Source organism: Plecotus auritus (genome assembly GCF_963455305.1).
Source record: "Plecotus auritus genome assembly, chromosome: 8".
NCBI lineage: Eukaryota > Metazoa > Chordata > Mammalia > Chiroptera > Vespertilionidae > Plecotus > Plecotus auritus.
In genome coordinates this window covers 35,720,305-35,743,557 of record NC_137782.1, presented here as the reverse complement: position 1 = coordinate 35,743,557, position 23,253 = coordinate 35,720,305, and the positions used below count along the sequence as shown (strand labels likewise).

Genomic DNA, 23,253 nt, shown 5'->3' with positions numbered 1-23,253 from the left:
CACCACCCCACAGTAGGCTGGACCGGCTGTACATTTGGACTCCTGTCTGAGGTTTGGGAGACCTGGCTCTAGTAGCTCTTTCTCTGGATCCAGCTCTACCACCAGCAAGTCACCTCTCCCCTGTGAGCCTCAGCTTGCACATCTGTAAGATGAAGTGACACTTCTAAAGACACACAATCAGCGGGGCTAAGCCAGACCCTCATCTAGGCAGGCCCATCCTCTCATCTAGAGCCACGCAGGGAAAAGGCAAAGGGATTTACATCTGTGCAAGAATAGTCCATTTATTTACCCAATATCTACATACTGGGTATGACATCATTTACTGAGTATATTAGAGTTCACACATTTTTTTTTAATTTTTTAAATTAAAAAAATTATTGATTTGAGAGAGAGAGAAACATTGATTTGTTATTTCACTTATTTATGCATTCATTGGTTGATTCTTGTATGGGCCCTAACTGGGGAATTGAACCTACAAACTTGGTTTATGAGGACAATACTCGAATCAACTTAGCAACCAGACGAGGGCCCCCACTAAGTTTTTTGTTGTTTTTTTCTTTTTTAAGTGGAGACTTAATTGAACAATTTTTTTTTTATTCAGGTGAATAAAAAAGCTGAGATAAATCGGGGATATTAGCAATAATAGCAGGCAGTTGTTACCACACCCAGGGCTGAAGGAAAAATGGGAGCAGGTGGTATTACCAGAGCTTGGAAGCACAGAGTGGAGGAGAGAAGTGTACTAGCTTCTCCCCTTCTCCCTCCTGCCCCAATCTTCACCAGAACCTTCCTGGAAGCTGAGGGCCAAGTAGCCAGAGAGGTTAGTTCCCTGTGATAGGAAGGAGAACCGGGAGAAGAGGAGCATGGTTCTGAGTGCAAACAGGAAGCTAACCAGCGAATTAAGTATCTGAAATGAGGAGGCAACGCCAGATACACGATGAGGGCTAGTTCTAAGCCTTGAGGAATTTACATTCTAAAGTAATTTAGAGATTTAAAATTCCTTGACTTCTAATTGATATTTTCAACAATCTAACTAGAGTTAATTTCTTCATCAAATCCAGCTTGCATTTGGCTGGCTGGTCTAGATATTTTATGTTGCTGACTTTTAATTCAAAGGCCTCTATGAACTTGGACAGTGAGAGCATGTCTTACATAAACGTGGGGAGGCTACAGATGAAAGCAGGGCCACATGTTGCCAGGAGCTGCACTGCCCCTGGGGTGGGCGCCTTTGTCAGGCCATCTGGGTGGCACAGGAAGTGAGAAAGCTGTACATTAGAAGTGGAGAAATCAGAATATGCTGGAACATGTAACTAAATGGTCTTGCTGCAGCCTTGTCCAGTGGGTCCTGCCCTGTCATATAACTCTCGGATCCATATCATCTTACAGTGCAAGAGAACCCCAGAGATGTCTTTTGAGATTGTCGATAATACGTACCAAGAGCTGCATATCCACTTCCTTCAAAGAAAGTTCCTTCTTGCACCTCTGCATAGCACTGGGCTACTGCAAATGCAGACACTGGGCTGCCCTTGTCCAGCTGCTTGCTGTTCACTGTCACCTCCCCAATGCAAGCGGGGATGCTGTGGGTGACCTAAAGCAAACAACGTGAGAGGGGATGGCAGAGAATACAACAAGGAGGGCAAGGCAACATTTTCCTATAGTTCCACAAAACACATTAAAATGTTATCATTTGATTTTTAAAATGGAATTGCCACAGAACTTCACATGAATGTCTAACTGAAAGCTTAGTTAGACTCTTTAAGTATCTTTGCTAGTAATGCAGCATATGTATTTTCTATTATTTTGGATAAATATCGTGGAAATTAAGAATGTTTTCTAATCTGCAAACACCAAGTCCCTGGACTTTCCCAAATTTCACTGGATCTAAGAGCTGTGGAAAGACAAATGTTCATTAACTAAAAGGAGGCCTGGCTGGGCTTCAAGGGGGAAACCCAAACACACAAACTAGGGATGTGGTTTGAAAGGTTTGCATCTTGCAGCCAAACCCCAGGTCCAAAACAAGACAATTTAAACAAAGACATGTTCCTCTGAAAATAAACGAACGAAGATAAAGGTAATATGGGCCCATGCAGAAAATGCTGCTTACATTTCCAATGTTCCTGGGCCTGTAATCGGAGGGAAGGCCTCCCAGGTACAACTTTCCTTCCACATCCAAGGTGGTGCCATCTCCCACCGTGCTCACCAGGGGGGATTCCTGGCCATCAACCGACATGAAGCCCTTTCTTTTAAAGTACTCTGTCTTGACCTAGAGCAAAATGAAAACATCCATGATTTTTAAGGACGGGAAAACTTTAACAGATGTTTGTTTGCAACTCTGTTCATTAGAGCTGTAATAACCTGACTGACATCCTAAAGCAGGGGTCCTCAAACTACGGCCCGCAGGACACATGCGGCCCGCTGAGGATATTTATCTGGCCCGCCGGGTGCCGCTGCCTGTCCTGCTTAGCAGCCTACTCGTCCCGGGCCCACAGTGCGCATAGGAATTTGATCATAGTTTTTTTTTTAAACTATAGCCCGGCCCTCCAACGGTCTGAGGGACAGTGAACTGGCCCCCTGTTTAAAAAGTCTGAGGACCCCTTTAAAGGATGGCTCAGAGTTTTACACAGTGGGCGTTGCTAAGAGACAGAGCCTAGCACAAGACAGAAGCAGGCACAGGCAATGCATGTTTTAGAAAAGAAAGTGTGCCAGAGTGCGACTGATAAGAAAGCAGGTGCCATGATCTCAGGTTTGGGCCATTCACACCGTGGGTGGCTTAATTTACTTCTTATCAAGTTGGGAACATTTTGGGACCTTTCATTTATTCCACCAATGTTTGCTGAGTGCCTCTGAGGGGTCAGGCACTGAGCTAGGTCCTGGGGATATTTCAGGAAGCAGAAAAGGTCCCCGCCTGCAAGGTACTAACATTCTATAGGAGAGATGGCAAGCAAAAAGCAAGCTAGAAATCCAAGGGAATAATGTCACTACGAGGGATAGATGGAATAACACCTGGAAGGAGTGACCAGAAGCTTCCTGCGAGCGTACCGTGTGCCACTTGCCATCACTGAGCAGCGCAGGGTGAGAGACCTTTGTCCTTCCTTTCCCAAGGTCAAACATGAAGTGGAGGTGGCCCCCGTGCAGCTGGAGCGTGGCGTAATCCACTTGGTTCTGGTGGGCCATGTAGTAAATCAGCCCACTGGAGGCAAATGTTCGGATTCTTAGCTGAACTGAGAGCCTGGAGGAAAAGAAGAGCTCAGCCCACAGAAAAGAAAAAGCTTTCCTCACATTTACTTTCTAAAATAACCTCAAAGAGAGGACCCAGTAATTATTCCAACATTTATATTTAGCATATTTATTCCAACATTTATATTTAGCATCTCAGGAGAGTATGGTTACTGCATGCCCAAATCTGCCAGGCACTGTTCTAGGAGCTGAGGCTAAGGCAGTGAACAAAGAGAGGTTTCCTTCTCCCATGAAACTAATCCCAGAAATATACCAGAGAGCTGAGATGGGTCGTGAGGAGGCCAGTGGTATGTTAAGTAGGCAGGAAGGCAACCCTGAAAGATGGTATTTCAGCTGAGCTCTGAATGACAGACCGGAGCAAGTCTCAGGAACCTCTGCAGGAATTCTCACGAGAGCCACGTGGGAGATGGCACCACACGGTGGGGGAGGGAAAGGCCGCGTCTGGTGATCTCCCACAAAGGCAACGTGGGGTCACTGAAGCACACTGGGATAGGAAAGGGGGGCGTGGCTCCATCCTCATCAATGAGGGGCTCTGGGAGGCAGTATTTCGGTTTCACTTTAGGTCACAGGAGGGTTTTAAGAAGAGGAGTGGGCATGGCTTGATTTATATCTTAAAAGAAACCTCAGATGTGAAGAACAAATCTGATGGGGCCAGGGTGACAGCAGGCTCAGGCAGGCAGCTGTTAGAGGCCTGGTAGTGGCTTAGGCCAGGGTGGTGGTCGGGGGAATGCAGAGGAGGTGACCTGATGCATGAAATGCTCTGGAGGAAGAAGCAATAGGACTTGCAGATGGACTGAATTTGGATAGTGAGGGAAAGAAAATAACCTCAAGATTTGTGCCTTGGACAACCAGGTGAATGGTGATGATGTCTACAGAAATGGCAGAGACAGGGGGCCAGGTTTGGGGAAGATTGTGAATTTCCTTTTGGTGTGTTGAGATTGAGGAGCCTGTCCCAATCCACAGAGATGTCAAGTAGCCAGTTGGGTATACAACTCCTGAGTTCTAAGTGAAGGTCAGGGCTAGAGATGTGGGTGTTGGGCAAATTGAAGGTATTTCAAAGTCGCCTGGGAGAATATGTGGAAGGGACCTTGGCCTTCACTGGTGGAAGATGAACCAGCAAAGGAGACTGAGCAGGACGGGCAGAGAGAGAGCAGGAAATCAGGAGTGTGTGGGCCAAGGATGTCAAGTGGCCAAGTGTGCATGATGCTGCTGAGGGCCCGGCAGCAGAGGTACAACAGGAGGTACCATAGCAGGTCATGGGACAACTCTGGAACTAGGAGCAGAGGAGTGCTTGCTTTGGCAGCACATATAGAAAATAGAAACATTACAGAGAAGATTAGCAAGGCCCCTGTGCAAGGATGACATGCAAATTCATGAAGCGTTCCATATTTAAAAAAAAAAAAAAAAGAGCAACAGAGGAGTGAGGGGAGGCTGACTGGATGGGTAGGGGAGGAAATGAGGGGTGAGGAAAGGCAGACAGCCACATAAAACAACTCCTTCATGAAATCTTACTGCACAACAGGGCCAGGATACCATTGCACAGTAATGGTACCCTGCAGAGTTTCTATTTTAAAAGTTAAAAACTACTACAGAAGGTATGGTTAGAGGCATAAACTCTAGGGCCATAGGCCTGGGTTTGAATTCCAGCTCTGCTGTGTGACTCTGAGCAGATGACTTGACTTCCCTGTGCCTCTCACTTTCCTTGTCTATAAAATGAAGATAACAATAATACCTTCCTCATAGGATAGTTCTGAGGACTAAGTTAGGGTATGTGTGTACAATACACTGAGAAAGTCTCTGGCACAGTGTTTAATCCTCTTATTACCACTGATGATGAGAGCGATGTTGATTCTTTGTGTGCTGATGAGAATTATGTATGAAAGAAGGAGATATGGTTGCTGCTGTTGTCTCCAAGAGGAGAGAGGTGACAGGCTCTGGAGGGCAAGCGAGAGGAGAATGAGGACTGTTCCTCCATGGTCACAGGGGAAGAGGGGGAGGTGTGGGGACAAAAGCAGTGGATTGCTCTTTTTGGAGGTGGACAGATGAAGTTCTGTCTTCTCAGTGAGGCAAGTCATCAGCTGGGGCAGGAAGTGGGATATATGAGTTTTGAGATAAGAGGAGAAACTATGAAATAATAAAAAATATAAGCATAATAGAGAAATGTATTGGCTCCCCATGTAGCCTGAGGTTCTATGTGTAACCATAGCTTTAATGTCAAAACCAGGTAGGAAGGAGACATTCATTTCTGCAGCCTTGACCACCAGCTTGGGTTCTGGCATGAATTAGGCCAAGAACAAGTGTGGATTTTACCTGTGGTCAAGGTGGAAGAGATGAGAGTATTAAGGGGGTTTGCAAAGGAATGTGTAATAATGGCATCCAACCTCTCAAAGTAGGGGATAAATTGCACTTCGGGGCTAGAGAAGGGGGTGATGATCATGGGAAAGCATGAGGGCTTAGAGGTCTTGATGAAGCTGAGGAACTCCTAGGGGAGCAACAGAGTAGAGATGAGGAAGAGGTCAGTACATAGGATGCTTAAAGTAGAGACTTTGGAGGTGGAATAAATACTTATGAAGTAGGCAAGGGTATGACCATGGGGAGAGTGTGACTGAGGAGGGAGGAAAGAGCCCCGACAGACTGGAACCAGAGGACTTGGAAGGCCCGGTGTTGGGTGGCTGTGAATTCGTGGAGAATGATGGCAGGAGTGGTACAAAAAGACACTAAGCTACGGTCTGAAGGTGGTGGGGGCAGGAGTTGATCACAGATGGCAACAACAAGAGGAGCAGGGCGTGGCAGAGTCTGGAGACATGAACTTCAGATCAGCCAGAGATTCTATGCAGAGAGGAGAGAGGTGGAGTTGGAGGTACCTTGGCCAGCCTCAGGCCTCTAGATCTGCGGCATGTGAGCCAGCGTCCCCTGAGAAGGTTCCTTGGGGACAGGCAGGTTTGAGGGTGAGAGTGAATGTGTCGACCAGTGTGGATGTGGCCCTGGGGAATTTTGAGGGGCACAGTGAGAGTTTGGGTAGACAACTTCATGCGATTAGTGAATCCTTACAGGAGAATGGGGTTGAAAGTCTAGATGATGATAGATCTAGGGGACTTCGGATTCTGGACTGAGGAGTGACTTAGATAGATTCTTCCATGCTTTCCTACATACACACAGAGGCTAAACCAACCATCATCTATAAGAGGTGAAGACAAACTGCAGGAACCCCACTTCTCCACACTGTAAGCATCTGATTTGCATGACGGCTGCTTTCCTACCTCCTTGCCTTTTCATTGTGCCTTTTGGTTGCCAGTTAAGCACTCCATAATAAATACAGGAAGCTGTTGTGGGGAAGGCCCATTGCAAAGAATACCTCCCTATTCATGTAGCAATAGGACGCCTTATAAGAACGTCAGAACAAGGCCTACCTCTTTCTGACAGCCAACTGATTGAAAGGCAGCACGAAATGGCTGCTTTGTGCGAGTCCAAACTGGTGAGCATTGGGGACATACTCTGGGGTTCTGTCCATGGCACACTGTTGCTGTAAGAGACACACAAGACTCTCAGCCACACACCTCCAGGACCCCCACTAACATATGCACAGTTTTCCATGAAGTAAACATCTCAGAAGCAACGGTATCAGAACACCAACAACCACAAATACATGTTTTTACTGATTTAATCTTTGTTTTTAAAGAATTTACCGGCCAGCCCTTTATCTGCCTACAATTGGAGTGTCTGTCTTTCCCCTCAATCCCACTCAAGTGGTGAGGCCTTGCTGCTGCCCACCTTCCCCCAGCTCGGAAGGGCCCGGAGATATCGTTCCTGCAGGAGCAGCTGCAGCACAGGCCTGGGACACCACAAGTGCCCACAGGTGACAGCAGGGCCTCTGAGTTTGACGTCTCTAATTCCCCATGGACAGGAAGGTGAAGCCAAGAGGAGTCCAACTGGAAGGAGCTCCTAGACCCCCAGGGCAGAATGTGAGGAGCCAGAGAAGGTGCCCGGGCACCTGTGCCCCACAGTGCCCTCCACACACTGACCCCAAACCAGTGAGGCCTCTGACTCAGTTTCCCAGCTTAGGGTGGGCCGATGCTACCAGAGAACTGTCCTGGACGCAAAGACTGGGCCTGGGAAGGAACTGCTTTTCCCGAGACTGCGCCAGCATCTAAGTAATTAGAGTGCATGCTTTCAACCAAGGAAACTGAGAAATCACAAAAGGGAAGAGAAACTGAAAACTAGTAATGCCTGTTGTTAAAAATATTTGCTCAAAACTGGCTTTTCCTAGATTAATCAAATCCTTTTTTTAAAGCAACAGTTATATGTACAATGGCTTGCATTAAGTACTTACTTGCATATTTCTGACTAAATCCAAATTGATCATGAATCCTTCCAGAAACTCTGTAAAAAGCTTGTGGTTTGGCAGCCAAATGTGAGTGCCTGAGGGCTATACTCAATCCGTAAAGGCTGCACCATGTCACCTGTGAGTTGCTGAGGACCATACCCCTCCCTGCCCCTGCACTGATTTCATCACAGGGACGACTCCTTTAACTGTCCAGGCTCCTTTGAAAAGTGGCTTCCAGCTGGCTCAACCAATGGAGGGCCATGCTGGGAGGTGAGAGGGCGGGTGGATGGAAGAAGCTGAGCGCTTCCCCCACCCTTCTGTCTCCCATTAGCCTCCCTGGCAGGGCCCGTCTTCTCTGAGCTTCCGTCTTCTCTGAGCTTCCGTACCCACCAGAAGGCTGGCTCCCTCAGCAGTCCTGCCCCCAGAGTGGCAGCACCACCTCCTCCCTTTCCATCACTGCTCCAGTGGGCTCATTCAGCTTCCTCTACTCTGAAATGAGGCCCCCATTTTGATTTCCTCTGGGCTGCGCCTGATACAGTGAAAGAAAGCCCTTCTTACTGGGCGTGGTAGAGGATGAGGTTCTGGCAGGAGCTCGCTGTCCTCTTCCTGAAGAGCCAGCCTAGGCCTTTCTGAAAGCAAGCAAGTGTCCAAGTCCACTTGTTCATAGCTGACCGCACCAGTGAAATCCAAAGGTCTAGAAACAAAGTGTTTTCAAAATTAATCAAAAGATTGCAAGCTAACACATGAACCAATGTCATCCGCTTATTGAACAAATAAAATCCATTAAAAAAAACATTGATATAACCAAACTGACCATCTTTCACAATGACTAGAAGTCCAGATATCCTTATATATTCTCTTGTTTGATGTTTCTGCCTCCCACCTCCTCCCTACATTGTTGTCCACCTGGCCATTCCTGAGCATCCTTCAAGAACTGGAATGTGGTCACCTCCTCCTACAGCCTTGGCTGGGCTGCCTCAGGGCCAGATTCTGCCTCTGGCTCTCACAGCACTGCACAGTGGCTTCGGTCAAACACTGATTCTTTCTTAACAGGTTTCCCTTTGCCAGAAAGTCATGAACTACACTTGTTAGAAGTCTCTTTACCCTGAAGCCTTGCAACATATCTGCTGTCCACACATACCCTATTGGCACATGCCAAGGACACGGCCATGCACAGCACAGAAACGTTTCTGCCCTACCACATTCCCAGCCTCATGGCTTTCAGGAACATAAAGATGCTTAATCCATTAGTTACTAAGCAAACAATTGGGTAAATAAATATTGAGTGTACAAATAACTACACCTACAGTCTGACATTATACTTGTTTTGAAACACAAAGCAACGTTTTATTGCAAATTTCAAAGACTCCTAAGGGATTCTTTCACAAAGAAGGACACTGAGACCATGAAGGATCTAAGTCCTTGCTCAAGGTCACAAGGCAAGTCAAGAGGGGAACTCCAGACTCCAATGCTCAGTGCACATTTACTTTCCCCTGTGCAGACTCTGGTCTGCCCAGGTCCAAGCCTGGCTTCCGTCCCACCAGCACGCTGACCACAGACACAGAGTGAGTGGGGAAGAACGAAATGCCATGGGCCCATGTTAATTCTCCTCTGCTGCATGAGCTCCACACAGGGGATGGTGACTTCCAGTTCCTAATGAGGCAGATTTTGTTTTGGGAGGAGCCATTAATAATCTGAAGCTGCAAGTAGCGCATTTGTAAAGGCTCCTTTCAATCAGTGACCTCCAGACAAAAAGAAACTACCATCACAAAATCTCTAGTCTCTTAAATACATGCCAACAATATATTTGACCTCTGCTGTTTATTGATAGTCTGTGGAACTAATGTTTGATGATTTTCTTTTAATTTGTGATGACCAGGTTTATCCATTATTTTAAATCCATTTAGGAGACTTTCATGATAGAACAATGGGGTTCACTTTAGGTACTTGTAGAATTTTAGGCAATCTCAAACAGAAAAATTAGATGGCAGATTAGTGTCAGTACTGAGTATTAAAAAATCTGGAAGTCAAAAACATGCTGAGGGCAGTTATACTTACTCCATGTTAAAGATGAGGTTTCTGATACAGCCATGGAATGACCTTCTCATCTGGAGCATCGCTGCCCCCTCACCCTCTGGAACCCCCCCTATGTACAGGTTGGACACATTTATTGTCATGCTTTCTGCCAGTGGGCCCAAGTTCATTTCTACAGGCTTCGTCTCATCCAGTTGGACAGTGATAATTCTAAAAGATTGAAGGAGAAAATAAAAGAAATATAATACATAACTCCACAGTACGTATTAAATAATAAAAGTTCCCTGAAAATAAAATTTAACATGACATTGTGTGTGAATAAAAAGGTGAATTGAAAGTTAAAACCTACAATTGAACATTCTCCAAAAATGAATGGAATGTTATTAGATACTAGAGGCCTGGTGCATGAAATTCATGCACGGGATGGGGGTTCCCCTCAGCCCAGCCTGCACCCTCTCCAATCTGGGACCCCTTGGGGGATGTCCGACTGCCCCAGGGATTGGGCCAAAACTGGCAGTCAGACATCCCTCTCACAATCCAGGACCGCTGGCTCCTAACTGCTCACCTGCCTGCCTGCCTGATCACCCCCAACTGCCCCCCCTGCCAGCCTGATCACCCCTAACCGCCTCTGCCTGCCAGCCTGATTGCTCCTAACTGACCCCCCCCCCCCCCCCCGCTGGCCTGATTGCCCCTAACTGCCCCCCCCCCCCGCACTAGCCTGGTTGCCCCTTAGTGCCCTCCTGATGGCCTGGTTGCCCCCAACTGCCCCCCCTGCCAGCCTGGTTGCCCCTCACTGCCCCCCTCTGCCGGCCTGGTCACCCCTCACTGCCCCCTTCTGCTGGCCTGGTCACCCCTCACCCCCCTGCCGGCCTGGTCACCCCAGACAGCCTGCAGGTCAGTCGTTTGGTCATCCCTCGCTAACCCCCCTGCCGGCATGGTCACCCCACGCAACCTGCTCATCAGTCATTTGGTCATCCCTCCTGAACCCCCCTGCCAGCCTGGTCGCCCCACACAGCCTGCTGGTGAGTCGTTTGGTTGTCCCTCACTAACCCCCCTGCCGGCCTGGTCACCCCACGTAGCCTGCTGTACAGTTGTTACTGTGAGGGCATCATGACCAATTTGCATATTACCCTTTTATTAGTATAGATTATTAAATTCAATTGCTTTTTGGAGGGTTTATTTTTTTTACTTCTTTACCTGTAATAAAATGTCCAGTGTGCTTTTAAAACATTTGATCTATAGTTTTGAAGGGAAATATACAGGAATGTTGATATTACACATTTTACTTATTCTTTACATTTTACCCTGTATTATTCAGTATTGATATAGTGCTATTTACTAATACTATTTGTCACAGAATTATTCCAATGTAAAGATAATTTATACTGGGCCTCAGAAAATGGCAGCGTTAAGGTTCAATTATGAAAATTCTGCAACTATGACAAAGAATATAAAATAATTCCAAAGGAGGGATTCTAGCCAGGTTCTAGAATTATTTTGAATTATCTAGAACTATAAAAACTGTGACTGCTGTGAGAAACTGACTGCTAATGATGTCACCGTAATCACCCCAATCACTCATACAAAGAGGCATAACGAGATTCCCACTGTGGAGCCTCCATGAGGTCACCATGCCCTGGTTACACAAATACCTCCCACTCCGTATCAAGGAGACAGAGTGCTCTTGTCCGTCACTGTACATGCCCGTGGGAGCGTGCAGGAGAGCTCTTCTCAGGCCGGTCCCATCCCCAGGATTAACATGCACTTCAATGCGGCCTTCAATCAGCATGATGGAGAAGAAGGGCTGGAAAGTTTTCATAGAGAATTCCACAAAAAACATGACTATATGATTTTAAAAACTGTCATCTTATAAAGGTAATGTGGGAATATTAGCATCAAGTAAACAATTTCTTAAAAATATCACCATCTAAAACAACCATTTTAAATTTTCTATATTATTTTCTAATCTCTACTCTTATATTTTATATTCTGTATTATGTTATTATCACACACCATATCAAAGGTTTGCATTTACACATCATCTTCATACTTATTATTTATTGCCACATTATGTACCAACAAATAGATACATTGTAAGTCATTAATCTATTTCTCCTTTTCCCCAGTGTTATTGATTGAGATATAATTCACATATAACACTGTATTAGTTTAAGATGTACAACATAATGATTTGACATATGTATATGTTGCAAAATGATTACAATTAAATTTAGTTAACATACATGTCTTGGCTATTATAAAGAATGCTGCAATGAACATGGGGGTGCAGATATCTTTTCCAGATAGTGGCTTCATTTCCCTCCAATATATACCCAGATATACTCAGATGTATAACTGGGTCATACTGTAGTTCTATTTTTAACTTTTTGATAAAACTCTGTAGTGTTTTCCATAGTGACTGTACCAATTTACATTTCCATCAAGAATGCAATAGGGTTACCTTTTCTCCAGAGCTTTGGTAACATTTGTTATTTCTTGTCTTTCGGATAATGGCCACTCTAACAGATGTGAGGTGCTATCTCATTGTGGGACCTATTCCTTTTACGGTTAAAAATTTAGGTCGTTTGCCCTGGCCAGTGTTGCTCAGTGGTTGGAACGTGGGCCCAAGCACCAAGGGTCAAGAATTCAATTCCCAGTCAAGGGCACATACCTGGGTTCAGGTTCAATCTGGGGCTTATGCAGGAGGCAACCAATCAGTATGTCTTTCTCACATCGATGTTTCTCTATCTCTCTCCATCCCTTTCTCCCTTCCACTTTCTCTAAAAATCAATGCCAAAAATATCCTTGGGTGAGGATTAACAACAACAATATTTTATACATAGTTTTTAACGATCATATATAATGAACATTTAACTTTTTTTTCCCTGTGAAATGGTTTCTAATATTTGTAAAAGTGGGATTAAAGAGTTGAAGGTTTTGAAAATGTTTAAAGCTCTTCAAACTTTTGGTGCCAGATTGAAAAGAGGTCTCTCCACCAGCAGAACTGCTAGCATTGGGTGACAGCATTCCTTTTTGCTGACTTAGTAGCAAACTTTGATTTGCAAGTGGTCTTGTTAAGACTGGTGGAGGCAAACAGATTGATGGCTCCTCAAAAAGTTAATCATACAATTATCACGTGGCCCAGCAGTTCCATTTCTAGATATGCACCCAAAATAAATGAAACAAGTACTCAAACATTTTTGCATGTGAATATTCATAGCAGCATTATTCACAATAGCCAAAAGGTAGCAACAACCCCAAATGTTCAGCAATGAACTAATTATGCTATGTACATATAGTAGTATGTTAGTCATGAAAAATACTGATTCATGCTATAATGAACCTTAAAAACATGCTAAGTGAAAGACACTAAAGATCACATGTTGTATGAGTCCTTTTATATGAAATATACAGACTAGATAAATTAATTCACAGATATAGAAAGAGATTGGTGGTTCCCAGGGCAGGGAGAGGGGGAAGTGGGGAGTAACTGCTTAATGTCAGAGGCTATTATTTTGGGTGATGAAGATGTTTTGGAACTAGATAGAGGAGGTGGCCTCACAACATTGTGAGAGCTCTAGATGTCACTAAATTGTTCACTTTAAAATAGTTACTTTTATGTTACATGATTTCACCTGAAATGAAAAAGAAAAAAGCTGGCGGAGCCCAGAAACCAATCTGGCATTGTTAGCCCTTCATCAAGTGGCTTGTGAGGTGTTTCAGCCCTAGTCCGACACATGTATAACAGCTGTGTGAGCTCGGGCAGGTTAACCAGGCTCTCTGAACCCCCTTCTTCCTCAGCAAAATACAGGAGCAGTATTCACTCTGCAGAGTGGCTGTGATAACTGCACGGCAGTGTCTGTTAAGTGCTGTCCAGAGTAGAGGACAGCACTCTGTAAGCTGTAGCTGCATGGCCTCTACTTCATTAAGGGGGGGCGGGTAATGGGGGGATAAGGACACACATGTAGCACCTTAATTAATAAAGAAATAACAAAAAAGATGATACATTAGCATTTGTGAAGGTTCTTCGGATGACATGGTCCACGCAAGTTTGTGCAGAGGAAAGGGTAAATGTTACCTATGCTACTGAAATGAAATATTAATATGGAAAACCAACTTTTCTCTCTTCTCCTATGCTGGTCCACTGCTTATCACAGGCCACATTTCTCTTTCTGCTCCTTTCAATCCTACAATAATAGGTAAACAAAATCCCGCTCACAGAACAGTATTCTAAATAACTTCACAGAATTTCAGGACTTGCTGTTTTAGACTTAGGATGAAGAGTAACAACCATAACATGTAGAAGAGAATTCAGTATACACCATCTGAATACGTTTAAAAAGAATTAGAGGTAGGCAGCAAGTATCTTTTTTCTCAGTAGCCAGAAAAGGAACATGCATTATGCAACACAAAGAAATCACGTATTCATAAGGGAAAGATATTCAGCAATAGTCACTTTTACTTATTAAAAACTCATGTTCATAAACAATAACTGTTTACGACCAAGTCATTTCCATCCAGTTGTTCCCGAAGTCATTTCCCTGAGCTCATGGCTCGATAGCGTTTGAACTACTCACCCCATGGACCTGCCGATTCTCCCCACGCCTGCCCAGGGCAGCCAGGATGATGCCACTGCTGCTTGTGGTGGCAAATGTTGCCAACAATTCCGATTCTGGTGACAGAGGCTTGGGTGGCAACTCAATGTAGCCGCCTTTCAAGAAGCTAACACTCCGGAGAGGCTGGTCACAAAGGAGAGGGAACAGCAGCGTCAGGTCCATCACACACTGACCCTCTCATGGTGGAGGCCACTGCGGACTTGCCCCACCTCTTTCCTGTTCACCCCACTGCTTTAGGTTTTATTACTTCATTGTGCTAATAACCCAGTGGGCATTTATAGAAACTCGTTCCAATATTAATAAACTGCTTCCCACCTCAAGGATACAGCCTTTTCTCACTCCGTAGGCATTTCTGAGTAAGTCAAAGGTCGATCTGGATATTTCCAGGTTTTTGATACAGCCCACGTAGCTCTTGCTGGTGATGCCTCTCCTGTAGGGAAGGACATGAGAGCATTATCATTCCATTTATGAAAGAAGGGATGAAAATGGATCTACAAATAAGGAAGATCTATTTCCAAGTGTCCTTCTGCAGAAGTGTTTGGCCTCCCTCTAAGAGGGATATTGATGGTAAGAACTGCAGGTCTCAAACAAATGCTCTCTTTAGGACTAAAGACAGGGAAATAACTTGTGTGTGTGACTAGTTCGATAGCTACCTGGACAATATGTTTACATTTCAAGGAAAACTTAGTCATTACAATTTAAACATATTAAAACACAGGCCAGTAATAAGAAAGAGCACTGTCATGAGGATATCACAGTGCGGAGATTATAATGCAGTCTCCATGTACACAGAACATTTCTCCATGGGGGCACGTGCAGGCAATGTGATTTCCTAGGATCACAGGCTAGAGAAGTCATTGGCTGTTGTCCATACTGCATATTTATGAACTCTGTTCTGAAGGAAATAGTGTTATTTGGTGAAGTCTGGGATTATTCACAACCCTACTGTAGACTCCACGTCAATACCGTGTTTTTCCTAACAGAAGTTGTCACACTGCTGTGAGGAGTGAGGTGAGGCCTTACTGTGGTCAGGCTCTCATTTCTAAAACAGAGAGACTGCTGAAGAGCTCCAAGTTACCATCATAAATATCAGCTAGTAACATGGTTTCCTGTTAGAGTCACAACTCATTTTCCATTCTCTCCGTGTTGAGCAATGAGCTGTGAATCACAACAATGGTATGATTTAGGGCAAATCGCAACTTTTCTGGATCTCAGCCTCTTCCACTGTAGATAAGAGGCCGACCTTGCTAGCATGAGTGTGTGATTTGGGCTATCTTCCTAGAAAGGAGCTCTGACCTCTTCTCCAATGTCTACACTCGGTGTTATTTAGGCAAAGCACAGATGGACTATGACACAGCTGGTCGCTACACCCCGAGCACACCGTGCACACCATGTCAGGGAGCGATATCTGGAATCAGATTAGGAGACAGACTTCCAGCCCTGGCTCTGTCTTGGTGGAGGGGTAAGACCTGGGGCACCTGACCAATTCCCAGAAATTTAGGTGTATTCATTTCTAAGACTGGGAGGGGGGGTGTGACTGCCGTTGTAAACTATGTTCCTTGAAACTTTCAGAAACTTCTGGCAAAAAGAAGGAGGCTAGTGGAAAAGTGGATTCTGCACTGCTCAACCCATAGCAACTGGAGTGGCTGAACTTCTGTGCCACATATTGGGATTGTGTATAAGAACTTGGCTTCAAGGTAGGGCAGTGCTACAAATACACCTTTGAAAACCCTGGGCTGGGTGACTCAGTTTGGACATTTAATGATCCCACTCCCTGGAAGCTATCTTGTCTTGACAGTGGGTCTCCAAAAAAAGTTAGAGCTTAACTTTCCAATCAAAAATTATAAAACTGAGGACAATAAACCCACAAAGTTTTTGTAAAGCATTAAAGTCACAAAGTTAAGCATGAATCAGTGTTATAAAAGGATTTCATTGCCTCTCTTCTCTGCCATCTTTCATCCAATTAACTGATGCTGGTTTTTCAACTTTCACATAGGTTATTCATTCTGATCTCACAGAGGGAATCCAGATAAGTCTGCAGAAACATTCCTTTTTTTTTTTTTTTTTTTTTTTTTTTTTGCCTAGAAAGAGATTCTATTACTCTAAAATATCCAGAGAGGAGAATGACCTGTGATGGAAAGCAGGGTCTCCAAATATTGCACAGTAACAATTTCTAGATGTTCTGAAGAGTATAAATGTAAAATCATTAATTTTACTGCAAAAAGCTTCCTTCAATTCCCAATTAATATGACATAGAGTGGCTTGAATCAAAGTAGAAGCTATAGGTTAAATTGTGTCCTCCCCCAAATATGCTGAAGTTCTAACCCTTAGTATCTGTGAATATGATCTTATTTGGAAACAGGGTCTTCACAGATGTAGTCAAGTTAGTATGCAGTCATGAGAGGAGGCCCTAATCCAGTATGACTGGAGTCCTTATCAAAAGGGAAATTTTGGACACAGAGAGACCCACCCCGAGGGGAGACAGTGTGTGGACACAGAGAGAGCGTCCTGTACATGCTGAGGAAAGCCTGAAGTTGCCAGAAGCTAAGAGAAGGGAGGATGGAGCCTTTCTCACAGGCCTCAGAAGGAAGCAACTGTGCCAACACCTTGATTTTGGACTTGTACCCTCCCGAATAGTGAGAGAATATATTTCTGCTATTAAGTCATCCAGTTTGTGGTACCCTGTTATGGCAGCCCTAGGAAACCAGTATAGTTAGTTGGTAATTCAGAATATGAAAATTCTGTACTGTAGTACCGTACCTTACAACTCTTGACCGAGGTAATCCACCCACATAAATTGGATCCTTATCAAGACGATTGAGGTCAGAAGATGCTCCTGGGGTTTCTCCTTGCTTGGTTTCCTTATAACTGGTGTTATACGCATCAACAACTGCTAGGAGTCCTAAACGGGATTGAAAGGAATCGATGAGAAATGAAAGTTACTTGCTACACTAAAGTAAAACACAAACTTCTAACAAAGGTCATTTACACAGGCATGTTCTTTTACATTCTGCCATTTTAACCAGCAAATGTTCTTGACTATTAACTGAAAATCCACTGTGCAGGTCAATAAATCCAGAAAGAAAATAGAATTGATTTGATTCTTGATTCCCAATTGAGCCTTTGATGTTAAATAATACATTTGGAAAGCAATCTATGAATTTAATATTCTTCTAGAACAATATGAATCCTGATGCTTAGTATTCCAATGACTTTATTAGAATATCATTTAAGAATACCCAGAAAGCTAAAGTAAGTAAAGACCAGATTTTGGAAATATTTCTTTTCCTATGAGGCCAACCAACATCCCATCCACTCAGCTGTGCACATACCTTGCTTCCGGTTCCGCTGGAAAGCGATTTTGTACCAGCTTCCATTGTTATAGCGTCGGTCTGTTACGAGGGCAAGAGGCCCTGAGCCCAGGTCAACTGTAACTTTCACTCTGCCATGGACCAGCTCGATGGATAAAAAGTCTTTCTGTAAAAAAGATAAGTAGTTACCCACGGCTGCATTATTATTATAAGATTTCCTTTCCCTTTAAGTTAGGGATGGCAGAAACCTTCTGAAAACAAACTGAGAGAGCTGGACCTGGCCCAACAGCCAGAGGTCTGTGCTATGAAACTCGGTGTCTACAGAGGCTTTCTGAACTACTACACGTATCTGAGATAAACTCATTATCAAAACCTACAATTCAGTAAGAGAAGTAGGATCTCTCTGTATCTGTTTCATTGAGACTGACAAAGGTCTAGTTCTCAAAAATAAAACTAGATGATTGGGAGAAATCACCAGTACATAAGATGAAAAATGGAAATATGAAAATCCAGTGAATGGATTTCAAATAAGGCCACAGTGGTCAGAGTGAACATAGAGCAAGACATATTATTTAAGCTCAAAATTTAACAAATGTTCAATTGACATCTACAATGATGGGAAACCTATTTTCTACTTGGCGCTCTTCCAAAGCTTCTTCTGTACTGATACAATAAATTATTTAAAATAGGGACATAATATGACATATATGGGTATATATTAGTAAATGCTCATAAAATAGTCATTAAACATAAATATTCTCATGGCAATCTAACTGTATATACTCAGTGGGGCCAAGTGCCCCATGGAGATTCTTACAGTGCCATTTGAAGCGAGGTAGAGAAGGAGCCCATTTGTTGAAAAGGTACTAAAAAGCATAATAATGTGTGTCACAGTAGCCCGTAGTGTCTTCTCCACGACAGAATACCCACTCCCATCAAAATGGAAGGACGAGTCTTCATTCTCGGGGCTGCAAAACAGAGCAGCGAAATACAATCCATCCTCAGGAAGGTAGTTTAAGAGAACAGATGTCACAGTTACCCAGTTCCCCCTCATAAAAATCACAGTAGAGCTATCATTTCCATAATCTGATGACAGTGTAAATTATAATATCTTAAAATATGCTTTCCATGGGATTATGCAAGACAAATGCCCAGTTGCTTTATAAGAAAAATAAAGTTAATATAGTCAGTATTCTCTGTTGTAAAAAAAAAATTCTCCAAAGGATGGATAAGTGCTGTAAATATTTCTACTTATCAACTAGATTCCTATTTGTTTTAATTTCCTTTAATGAAACTATTCTTTGTCAATTCTAGTGCTTTTAGGAGAATTTTTATACTGGCATTTAACTAATACATCAGTGAAACTGGAATTACAATGGAAAATAAATATGTACCATTGTACCAGAAAGACCATTACAAAAAATAGACAAAGAAAGCCTCCAAATTCTGCAGGATGAGCTTACAACAGAATTATATAAAATAGACCACACCATTCTTTTTTAAATGTTATTTTTAAAATTGATCTTAGAGAAGAAGTAAGGAAGAGAGAGAGAGACACATTGATCAGTTGCCTCCCGCATGTGCCCTGACTGGGGAGTGAATCTGCAACCTGGGTATGTACCCTGACTAGAAATCGAACCCACCAACTTTTGGTGTAGGGGACTATGCTCCAATTGAGCCACATTGGCCAGGGCAGGACCACAGCAATTTTCAGATCAGTGTGTTTTCTGGTCTTCCAGACTCAAAAGTCTGACTTGATACAATATAAAAATAACCCGAAACCATTAAATTACAAAGTAATTTCATCTGGAACACATCATTGTTGTGTTTTAAAATACTGACTTGGAATCTCATGGGACTTGAGAGTGAAACTTGAATTAGGGTGGTTTTTTTTAAAATGAATTTGAATTTTTCCCAGTTGAAGGTTAATAATCCAACTGAGTACCAACTTATCTTTAAGTAGGACAAAATAACCAAACAGTAACATTATTTCCATTAACAAAATAAAATGAATGCAAACAAAACAAAAAAATAGCAGTGCTTTGTGAAAGCTGAGGTTTCCCTTATTGCTTCCTGCAGTCTAACTTTTCCTAAAAATGTCTGTTTTGTTCTTTTAGGAAATGTGCTCTGCATAAACTCTTAAACTGTGGCTTCATTCTCAGTTCTTTAATTCTTAAACATGTGGCTTCCTAGGAACATGTTCCATTACTCTACTTCTTGGCTGACCATAGCTTCATGTGGCTAAGGACACAAACTCGAGAATCAGGCTGCTGGGGTTCCAATCCCAGTTCCCCAACTTACTGTCTGTGTGAACCCAGAAAAGTTACCTAACCTCTCTGTGCTTCATTCCCTTTATCTGTAAACTAGGGATAATAATAGAACCTCTCTGGGAGAGCTGTATATGACTTAAAACCTGCTAAGTTCTGAACACAGTGCCTGGAACACAGCAAATATCCACTCCATTTTAGTTCTGATGATTCTGTTGTGATCAGGGGTCCCCCATGGGTCCCTGTTTGGCCTATTAATAGCTGAGCCTCAAAGATTAAGCACCTTGCCCCAGGGCACACTCAAGTGCCTATCAGCACTTGTCCAAGTGTGTTCTGTGTAACGTAAGCACCTACAGAATGCTCATTTTAAAAAGAATTTGGGGTCAAATGAGTTTGTGAAATGCTGCAACTCCAGCTCTCCCAGGACAGGGGTACAGTGCATAGCCTCACAGTAAAGAAACATGCTTAATTTTTTTTAAAAAATATATTTTATTGATATTTCACAGAGAGGAAGGGAGAAGGATAGAGAGCTAGAAACATCGATGAGAGAGAAACATCGATCAGCTGCCTCCTGCACACCTCCCACTGGGGATGTGCCTGCAACCAAGGTACATGCCCTTGACCGGAATCGAACCCGGGACCTTTCAGTCCGCAGGCTGACGCTCTATCCACTGAGCCAAACCGGTTTCGGCCATGCTTAATTTTTTAACTCAGTGTTTCCCAAACATTTATGATCAGGGCACACCCTCTACTGCCACTTAAAAAAATGAATATCTACTAAATCCTACCAAATTAATATTCTTTTAAAAACATACTTCTGGAAATATTAGTTAATATAATTCAAGAATAGTCAGCTTTTTTGCTCAGTACCCATAAAAAATATGTTTAATATTTTTAACCTGACAATAAATGTGTGAGAAACCAAGGTTTTGTAATTGGCAAATATCATCAAAATGATATTGCCTTATGAAGTAGTGACACCTCTGTTGAACTTAGCCTTTGTTTGATTGAGCAAAGTCAATTTGGCCTTAAAGCTCAGCTGGGAAGCCAGCCATCCCTAGACCCAAAAAAGCCAGTTCCAGGATTACATGGAGAGGATGGTAGCACCTGCTAATCCTTCCTGTCAGTGGAACCTTCATGGTCCCATCAGTGGTCTGGCGGGGGGCGGGGCTGGAAATCTGGTGGGAGGGCAGTTCTCAAGGAGAACAAAACTTGAGGCCACACAGAAAATTGACATCCTCATTCCAAAAAAGAGAAGAGCCAGTAATCATCAAATTCACTTATTGCTGCAGCTTGAGGTCAGTGGTTTTAAAATAACCCTGAAAATAACGGATGAAAATTGGGGATATTGTAACAGCTAAAGCAGGGGGACATTTTTCATATTAGACATATTCAATTTCTGTTAAGATTTTCCTTTCCACAAGTAAGATTAATGATCTGGGGTCAGTGTAGGGGACAGAGTCCAGGGGTTAGAGCATTTGTCATGTTAGAATTACTAAGTTGCTGGGAAGATTTCCTTCCATGCTAGAGACACAGCATGAGGAAAAAGTGATGGATGATATTTAAAAAAAAAAAAAAAAAAGCCCTGGCTGATGTGGCTCCGCTGGATGAGCATCCTCCCATGCACCAAGAGGTTGTAGGTTCAGTTCCCAGCTGATTCCTGGTGGAGGCACATGCCTGGGCTGCAGGCTCGATCCCCAGTAGGAGGCGTGCAGGAGGTAGCCGATGGGTATTTCTCTCCCTCTCCCTCCAAAATCAATAAAAACATAATCTTTTTTAAAAAAGTGATGGAAGAGGGAGCTTCAGTGTGTGTGCTCATGCTCCTGAAGTTCAAGAGCAGGTGTCATTACCTCACAAGGTAATATCACTTTGATGGTATTTGCCAATTATAAAACCTTAGTCTCTCACACATTTATCGTCAGGAAAATAACCCTGGGACATTTACTTGGAAATCAATGGGCTGTCACTGCAGGAAGATCAGAGATGAACATTGGTGAACATTCAGATTTATAAAGTATTTTCATATACATCATGTTATATATTCATCACCATAATTTGGGGAGGTAGGTAAGATAAGTATGATTACTGTTTTCCTGTTCTGGAATAAGAAACCAAACCTCCCTCCTTGAGGTGTAGTGACTTACACTTCAGGCCACTGAGAGATCTGGTAGGAGAGCGGGGCCAGGAGCCTGAGCAATTACGATGCTAAACCCAATACTTTTTTTAATCCTAAGGCTCCTATAATCATGCTTTTGGTCATAACTTTTTGAGCAACTTAAGGAAGGGGTATGAGCAATTAAAAGGCTTAAACTACAAAATCCAAAGCTAGGAGAAAGCAGGCCTGACAATAACAAAGTGAAAACTCTCCCACAAAAGTCTAAAGGAAAGGTGAGTTGCTTCTAACTGATCTTGTCACCGCTCACGTTAGGTGTCTATGTGGACAGAGCAGCCCATTAGGTGGGAAATATTATATCTGAGGTTACATTTCTTTAATGGCAAAGGCAATCTATTGTCTTAATTGTTAAAGTGCTATAAAATAGGTCTTCCATACTTACAGGGCTGCAGTTATTTTATTAGAAAATAATAGAGGGGGTGTTGAGATTGGTGAGGTTAAATTATTAAATGCCCTCTATTATATCAATATATGCCAAAAGATTTTAGGTAGTTGTTCTCCATTTGCAAGTGCATTTTATTTCTAGAATTATAGAGTTTAGGAATAAGAAAATATTTATAAGAATTGACAGCACACACACAAAAATCTCATCCTTGGAAGTATTTTCAAAATGAAAATGTGTAGTGGTTTACCCAAAGCTTACTGTGGCTCTTTGAGACAAGGTGGTTTGAGAAGATGTCTGCAGTTTCTTGATTTTATGACCCATGATCAAAGCATACAGTATAAGAAACAGCAATAAGAGTCCTTTGTAAGGGTTAAAAATGATACCCATGCTTCTATTAGTAAATCTACATCTTTTCCTTTGCAATAAGAAGACTGACACCATAAACTCTATTCATCCTTGATATACAGGTAAGTTCTTTAAGCTGTTCACAAATGTTAATAAACTAACTAACATACAATGTTTAAATCGTGGGGAATATTACCTTCCAAAGCAGCCATGGCACTTGCCCTCCCTTTCAATATAGTTCCATAGGCCGATGGACTGTCCATTCAAGAAGGCTTCTCCCATGCAGCCTTTGAAATGAGTAACCTTCACAGCGGGAGACTTCTAAAGTAGATGAACACACAAACATAGCCCACATATATTTGGTAAAAAAGAATAAATTCTCTAAATGAATGAAACTCCTCCCTGAAAGCTTATATCTAACAGATCCAAGCTTTGAGAAAACATAAAAACACACACACACAAAAAAGTTTGTAATCACTGGATTTCCTTCCAATGATGAAGTGGAATACTAGAATGAGAGACAACTGGCTGGATCTTAAAAGATCATCTCAGGTAGTAGGGTTG

General features: G+C 43.0%; 1 protein-coding gene across 1 annotated transcript in view; it reads right to left on the bottom strand.

Moving 5' to 3' along the window:
* LAMA1 (laminin subunit alpha 1) overlaps positions 1-23,253 on the bottom strand; it is a gene marked incomplete at its 5' end in the record, with an annotated part of 154,073 nt that overhangs the window by 6,000 nt on the left and 124,820 nt on the right. Inside the window, 13 exons of the mRNA XM_080683787.1 lie at positions 1,432-1,585; positions 2,102-2,260; positions 3,037-3,226; positions 6,645-6,757; positions 8,117-8,252; positions 9,617-9,802; positions 11,245-11,396; positions 14,170-14,331; positions 14,524-14,638; positions 16,969-17,110; positions 17,541-17,685; positions 18,337-18,487; positions 22,886-23,010. Coding sequence (XP_080539913.1) covers positions 1,432-1,585; positions 2,102-2,260; positions 3,037-3,226; positions 6,645-6,757; positions 8,117-8,252; positions 9,617-9,802; positions 11,245-11,396; positions 14,170-14,331; positions 14,524-14,638; positions 16,969-17,110; positions 17,541-17,685; positions 18,337-18,487; positions 22,886-23,010 — 1,930 coding nt within the window. The remainder of the gene's footprint in view (positions 1-1,431; positions 1,586-2,101; positions 2,261-3,036; positions 3,227-6,644; positions 6,758-8,116; positions 8,253-9,616; positions 9,803-11,244; positions 11,397-14,169; positions 14,332-14,523; positions 14,639-16,968; positions 17,111-17,540; positions 17,686-18,336; positions 18,488-22,885; positions 23,011-23,253) is intronic.